This window comes from Stegastes partitus, unplaced genomic scaffold (assembly GCF_000690725.1).
Source record: "Stegastes partitus isolate 25-593 unplaced genomic scaffold, Stegastes_partitus-1.0.2 Scaffold833, whole genome shotgun sequence".
Taxonomy (NCBI): domain Eukaryota; kingdom Metazoa; phylum Chordata; class Actinopteri; family Pomacentridae; genus Stegastes; species Stegastes partitus.
In genome coordinates, this window is record NW_007578564.1 from 149481 (window position 1) to 157446 (window position 7966).

The following is a 7966-nucleotide window of genomic DNA, read 5'->3' on the forward strand; positions in this document are numbered from 1 at the left end:
TGAATCAGGTGTGTTGGGAGAGGGAAACATCTAAAACATGCAGGATTGTGGCCCTCGAGGACCAGGATTGGACACCCCTGGTGTAGACGATCTGCCAAAGTGAGGAGATCGTATGGATGGTTTAGGTCACATTCTAGAAATTGAGGCTTTATGCTGATGCACCGACACACCAGACGTATTACGTCGTCAACCTGACCGACCAATCATAGCGAATTACGGGCAGTGACGCAATTTCTTACCTGCCTCCTTGTTTCTATGTGTAGCGGTAGTCGCATGGAGAGCCATGACAGAAAGCCAAACAGAAGAGTTGGTCGCTAAAAAATCTCCGCTTCCATTATATGGAATTGTTTTGGCTTTTCCCCAAATTGTCTATCCCAGATGCTCATTCCGCAAAACTGACAGCCGAGAGACTTTGCTGAACATCAGAGCAATGAATGTCGCTAAAATTGCGGCGGCAGGTTGTGATGTGGACAAACTACACCAACATGGAGTCCGATTGGAGACGACGCCGGCAGTTACTCGAGAGAGAAGGAAGCGTAAACGGTATGAATGTAAACAAAGGAGGAGGGAGAGAGCCAGGATCCATGCTAGGCTAAAGGCTAACCCCTCCAGACCAGCAGGATCCATGCTAGGCTAAAGGCTAACCCCTCCAGACCAGCAGGACCATCCTTCTTCCATGTGACGCAGCGCCCCCTTCAGGAGGCAGCGAGAGTGAACGTTTAGTGTCTTATCCCAGACGTGTATTCCATAAAACTTACTAATTAAATGATCATGAAGAAACGCTCTCTCATCTTGCCTGTACTACTGTGTATGTACAGCAACATGACAATAAACTTGATTTGATTTGAAATGACAAAGCACAAACAAAGGTCATTTGCAAAGTTTGCACAGAGACGTTTCGCACGTCGGATGGCAACACGACGAACTTGTTCAGTCACTTTACATACAGAAATGGTTTGGCGGCACTGAGCAGAAACTTGCAAATTAGTCTCAAAAATACACGCAAGATTGTGATAAAATCAAAATCGGGATTTTATAATAAAAAAATTGTGATATCATATATTTGCCATTTGCACGCCTATGTAAATATAAAGTTAAAGTTATATTTGAAGGAGAAAATCATGAATGTATTTTACAAACTCGTTAAGTCACTCTTTGCACCATCTTCTGCTCAGCTGTGGTACAGGCTCTGCTACATGCGCTGCAGACAGTTCTGAAAGTATTTTAAACAACTGAGTCGGAGCTGCTGGACAACCTACATGATGGCACCAATTTTAAATTATTATTTCGAAACTGTTCAAAAGTTTTCTGCCCAATGTTCTAAAAATAATAAGAAATATCAGACAACATGTACGCCAAAACCTTTCTTTCCTGTGACACTTCATGTACCGTTAACTCTCGCGTTTGATTTTCTGCTCGTTTATGTCACGTATAAACACGTTTAATGTCAATCTGTGGGTAAATGGTGTGAAAATCTAGCAAAACACACTGAAATCGAAAAAAGAAGACATTCGCCACGTTTATTTGCAATCAATTCAAAGCTTTATGGAAATGAGCAGAACTGTGATGACCCGAAAACTAATTACGTTTTACTTTTAAACTGTTTTTATTTAAAGTCTTGACGACATCAATCAGCGTTCGGATGAAAGCTGGAAAACAGCTCGCCTAATTAGGCTGTTTAACGGATCGCTGTAAATGTATCGACAAAGCAATTACTGTATGGAGAAAGCGCATATACTGTTGGATTTACCATTAATGTTAATCTACAACAAGCAGAAGTGGGAGAACAAACACAAGAGGCTGCACGTGTTTGATATTTCGTGTTTTTTACTCCTACATATCCGCACTTTCTCGCCGTCATCGCCCGCAGAAATAAAATGTGACTCCGGAGCCGTTACTACTGTTATTTTTTTTTTTTAATGTTTGCTGCGCTGCTCTCGTTTTTGACAGCCTGTTATTCACCCTCGCTCCGTCCTCTCCATCACTGTCAAGTCACGGCACGCTCCAGAGGAAAGCCGGGACGCCACGTAGAATGCAAACAAAATGAACAGCAGGCATTTTCGCGAAACCGGTGATCCGTCTCGGGGGCCCGGTGAAAGCAACGAAGAAAGAGAGAGTGAAATGTTAAAGGGAAAAAGGCAACCGGGAGAGGGAAGGTGGAGGAAAAGAAGGCGACATATGAGGGGAAACCGTAGGGAAAGAGCACCTTTACCATCAGGAGCAGAAAAAATGAAGGGGGTGTTTTGATAAGATCATCTATCTGTGTGCAGCCGGAGGGTCAAAGCATTACTCGAACGCACACACCGCCGGTCGCTTCTCTGTTTCTAATCTGTCGCAGGCACACGAGCACATGTCATTTGTAAGCTGTCGGTGAGTTCAGGCTGTGTTGTTGATTCTCTCATCTCTAATATTATTGACTGTGATGTCTCAACCCACGCAGCGCTCCGGGAGGTGCTGCAGAAAACACACACATTAAAGATTCACGCACATGCTGGCACATACTGTATATAGTATACTGCTACTGAGATGTGATCGCGGCAGGATTTATATGCCGCCAAGGGCTGAGTGGCTTGTTTATTACCTTGTTATTGCTGCACACGGGGCGTTTTTCACCAAAGTGGTTTTTAAAATTTTACAACATATAAATGGTTCTTTTCTTTTTTCTGTAGGCCTCCTGTCTGCCGATGTCAATCATCATTGTGGGGGTAGGGCCTGCAGAGTTCGATGGTAAGTCGTAGAGATCTTGAGTTTTGTTGGGGGGGGGAAACAACAAAAACTGTTTCTGATCTAGAAAATTACACAGAAGAAATCTTACTTTGCAGCTTTTGGTCTTCAATAAGCGAGTTCAACCAGTACTGTGTGATTGTTTTTGATTTGTTGGTTTATGTAGATCAGCAGTAGGCGATATTGCAGACAAGATGCGATCAAAAAGTTCTGAGACTGTGCCTCTAGACATCTGATTTAAATTTGACCAACATTCCCGTCAAAGTCACCTCTACTGCTCCCAGTGCTTCTGCAACACATGTATGTAAACACGTCGAGCACCATTAGCAAAAAGCGTTGAATCTCATTCTACTTGAATTTTACTTTTAGAAAGAGGAAGAAGTCACAAAGAACGAAATCTGGTGAGTAGAGCGAGTGGAGGGCAATAATTTTATGGGCGGCTGTGGTTCAGGTGGTAGAGTGGTTGTCCTCTGATTGTAAGGTTGGCAGTTCAATCCCCAGCCAAGTGTCCTTGGGCAAGACACTGAACCCAAAGTTGCTCCCAATGGCAGTCTAGTGCCTTGCATGGCAGCTCTGGTGCCATTGGTGTATGAATGTGTGTGAATGGGTGAATGAGAAAAGATTGTAAAGCGCTTTGAGTGCTGCAAGGGTAGAAAAGCGCGATATAAGTGCAGTCCATTTACCATAATTTTGTTGTTGGGGCCAAAAAAAACCCAATGCATAATCAACAATTTTCTCAGCCGATAATTGGCAGTGTTGTCATATTAGTTTAGATTAGATTAGCGTAGACTAGTTTATATTAGAGTAGATTAACTGTTAATTCGAATAAAGTACAGTTGGCATTTTAAATCATGGCTAGGTTTCATTTGCTGCAAAAGAGGCTCATTACATTACTTTTATAGGAGCGCTGTTCTCGTAGACAACTTCTTTTCAGTTCGTCCTGTGAGCCTGAACTCTGGCCGAAATGCATTAACTTTCACAGAAGTCTTTGTCAAGGTGGCCTGTTGCTAGCCAAACCATCACAATGCTGCCAGCAGCTCAAAACCCGAGTGACCGCCTCCTGGGGTCACTACAGTATGAAAAAAAAAAAAATGCTGCGTTCCATCATATTAAATAGTAAGGCGCTCCACCTGTTGGCACAACCAGGTACTGCAGCTAACACCTTGATCACTCCATTCACCATGAACAGTCCCAGAACTTTCTTATCGCACCACGTATGCTAAGGTTGCATGCCTTTTTTTTAATCCGTTTTGTTTTCCTCAGCCATGGTTGAGTTGGATGGTGATGAAGTCAGAATCTCGTCCAGAGGAAGATACGCCGAGAGGGACATTGTTCAGGTACACTTTAGCTCACACCGTTTTATTATCTTTTATCAAAACTCGAAATTGTTTTTCACCGTAATCAAAAATCAAACGTTATTTATTATTCACTCTGTCATTTTGCCACCTTGTTGTCCTTTCTGTTTCCTGTTTATGTCTCAAAGCTCATTTATTTTAAATGTGATCCGAATTCCAGAGCAGTAAAAAAAATCACGTCTGAATCAACCATCTATACGGCTTTGTTTCTTCCATTCTTCATGTCATGTATACAGCTCTGTTCTGTGTTTGAACACTACCAGGCCTCAGGTTTGCTCCGTGGCTGTTTAACTAAACACACCAGACAATTCAAGATCTCAAGATTAGTTAATGGAGTATCGCACCCCTTAAGGCTCTTACGGTCAGCCGACATTTTATTGCTGCACATTGCCGACAAAGCGAAGCACGAACCGTGGCCACAAAATGAGCCCGGAGCTTCTGTTGTCCCTGGAGGTCTGTTCAGACGGACCCCAGGGCAGACAGACACCTGGTCGCCTCGATCCTGTGCTGCACCAGAACCCAGATGGCAAGACAGACGCACACATGTACACTCAGAAAGCTAATGGCAAGCTCCCCAGCAACCGCGAAGAGCCAAATCTCTGTCCCTCCGTCTTTTACTCTGTCTCTTTCTCATTAAAGCGGATGAACAGCGACCCTCAGCTCTCACCTCCGGCCTGAAGTGCAGCTTTAGAAAGTCCGGGGCATCGTGGGGTCTGCAGTCGTGCAGAAGGGGTCTGTGAAGGGAAGCAAAAAAAAAAACGCCGACACTTTCTCGCCACCTTTCTTTGGGCAGCTGTTCATAGAAATTCAGTGCATCCTCTCAAACTCTTTATCTTCACATTGGTTCCGTTAACCCTTCAGTCATGTGTTCAACCATGCGTCCATCCTTTTCTTTCATGTATGTTCCAGCCTGCGTCGCCGCGGGCAATAGCACCACAATGACAACCTCTACTTGTCATATCGATGCCATATCCTTTGCATCAAGGCAAAGACGAGAAACATCCACCGCGAGCCGTCTGTTTGATTGCGACGCGGTTGAAGTCACGTTTTTTTTTTTTTTCCCTTCCTCCTCCGTGACCTTTACGCCGTCGTCGCTTCCTCCTCGCTCGCACCCTTCCCTCGGAGCCACGTGGCCGACGGAGGCGCGCTCATTAGCTGCCTTTTTAACAAGCTGGAGTTCACACATACATGCTCGGCGCTCGGTGCCGAAGAGACCCGACGATGAAGATCAAGTTTCAGCGCGGGAACATTACACCGGCTCAGCCTCCGGGCGCTCATTATCAGCAAGCTAATAACCCCGAGCGGCGTGGTGAGGCTTACCTTCCGCAGCGAGGGTTTCCTGCGCAAATTGGCTTCTCATATGATCTCGTGATTGCAGGTGACAACATCTCATTAAGCAAATGAAACGGGCTCAAATCTGTGCTCATTTAGCATCCGTGATAGCATCCGTGTAGGAGCGGAGCCTGTGAGGCGTTGGTGACACGTGGCTGTCGGTGGAATACGTCTTTATTAAACCGCAGGATTGGGATTGCGAAGGAGGCTGAATGTAAATAGTAAGTCGCAGCGTGACCCGGCGGTTAAAGGAGTCAACAGCGACGTGCATTCGGGGGATTCTGTAGCAAGACACATTATGCGTTAGTGTGGATAATAGTGTCACTTCAGGGCCTGTTTGGCGGTGAAGTGGCCCTCATTATATACTGAAGCTGTTGGCCTCCATGAGGCTAGGATATATCAGCAAACTCACATATAGTGCACCCAGAGCGGTGATATTAAAGGATAGTTCTGTCTATTCCCTCGATTGCTTTAACCATCATTCTATCATTTGTGAGCACAATAAGCCAGCAGTTGATCCAGATTATCAGAACCACTGGATTCTGAGGTGAACTTAAGTGAGCATATTTTGAACAGTGTCCTAAGATAACACTAACTTGCTCATATGAACGCAGAAATGGTTCGTCCTTGATGTGATTATTCCTCCTCTTCATACTGGACATTGAACCTCTGATGGCAGGTTGGAAAGGCATGTTATCTTTTTTTAAAAATCGCCAAACTTGGGTGCCTGGATATCCCAGCGGGTAGTGCAGGTGACCCAGGTACAGGGGCTCAGTCCCTGATGCAGCGGCCCGGGTTCGATTCCACCCGGCGGCTCATTTGCTGCATGTCATTCCCCCACTCTCCTCCCCACGTTTCTCTGTCTGTCTTTCACTGTTGCTGTCAATAAAGCCGGAAAAAGCCAAAAATAAATCTTACAAAAAATAAAAAATTGCCACACTTACACTGTTTTATCAGAGCCATAAACTGTAAAAAACACAAAGTTTCAACTTACTGAATGTCCTTGAACTGCTCTTATATGATGTACAGTTCCATCGTAAAACGAATAAAATCTAAAATTGTGATGAATCCCTTGATACTACATGTCTCACTTGAGAATTTGCCAAAAATAAACCCAGTTCAATAATTAGATTCTGTACAAAAAAAAAAAAAAAACTAAACATTTTTCTCTACTCGGCACAACTGGGAAGTCAATAATGGCTATACGAAAAAAATTTCTTGGACTTTGCAGCTAAACTGGGCTGAACTTCAGGCGGTTTACACAGAACAAATAGGGGACAAGTGTTTAAACAAACTAGGGGCGCCTCTATAGCTCATCTAGTTGAGTGGGCGACCATTAAACAGGGGCTATAGTTCCCCGACGCAGCAGTCTTTGGTTCGACTCCTGCTCACGACCCTTTGCTGCAGGTCTCTCCTCCCTTTCCTGTCTATCTACTGCGCTAAAAAGCCCCAAAATTACATTTAAAAAAGTGTTTAAACTAATTAAAAATGTAAGCAGTAAAACAATGTGTAGACCCACCATGTTTCCCAATATTGGTAACACATTAAGGCACTTGGAAAAATGCTTTATGTGGGCAATTGTAGGTTTTTTAAATTTTTGTACAACCAATAATCCAAAAAAATTCAACTTTCCTTTTCTCTTTTTTTATGATTTATGGCGTTATAACTGTGTCATGCTGCACACAAGGTGATTTCAAATTCTCTCTACTTCTAGCCATGGTTGTTCTGTTTCCATAGAGGTGCAGGACTCTATATTGCAGTTAAAAAATGAGCCCACAAGGAGTAAAAATTGGACATGGAGGGGATCCGATTCCACAGTCCAGAAAGACGTACCAAAGTTTATCTGACGTCAATATAAGGCTTAAACAGAATACATTTCTCTGTGTTTCCTTTCTGAGCTGCAGTGAAAGGACAGTAAAGTAAGTTTAGCTTTGATTGGAATCCCATCATGAGGGAAGTTTTTATTGTCTGGGATAAGCAAGCGGATGATTGCAGCAAGAGAAAAAAAAAAACTTAGTTGCATTCATTATGTCGCGTCAGTCTGCCATCTGCTTTTAGCGCGACAACATTGCACATTTTCAGCCTAATATTTGATACCAGTTATCCCAAACATTTGCTGGCACTAACTAGGTCTTGGTCCGCTGGCTCGGTGCCCTTCAGACTGCTCAGTTGCACACACCAGCAGGCATCAACACATTTCATTACTTAAAATTCTCAGTAGAAACACGACGCCGCTAATTTGCACATTCCTTGTATCTACATTTTGCTGCCCGTCTCGATGACCTTTGGGATCAGATTTTTCTGTAAGTGCTGTTTAGCAGAAACTTTCACATTCGCCTCCTCCTGTTCACCAGACAGCCAGACAGCAGTTTTATTTCAGCCAAGAGGACAAATCTGCAGTGTCTTAATTAGGACAGATTCTTTTCCTTTGCTGCAGCACCAATTTGTGAAGTGGACTGGTGAGACGGCTGTATTTTTACAAAAATAATCTTGAACTTCACAAGTTCGTCTTCCACTTACTTGAAACCAAAAAGACAATATGGCATCATTCTTCT

General features: G+C 43.7%; 1 protein-coding gene across 1 annotated transcript in view; it reads left to right on the forward strand.

The window, feature by feature from the left end:
* LOC103365370 (copine-8) overlaps positions 1 to 7966 on the forward strand; it is a 130886-nt gene that overhangs the window by 120380 nt on the left and 2540 nt on the right. Inside the window, exons 18-19 of the mRNA XM_008292793.1 lie at positions 2670 to 2727; positions 3988 to 4061. Of these exons, the coding sequence (XP_008291015.1) occupies positions 2670 to 2727; positions 3988 to 4061 (132 nt within the window). The remainder of the gene's footprint in view (positions 1 to 2669; positions 2728 to 3987; positions 4062 to 7966) is intronic.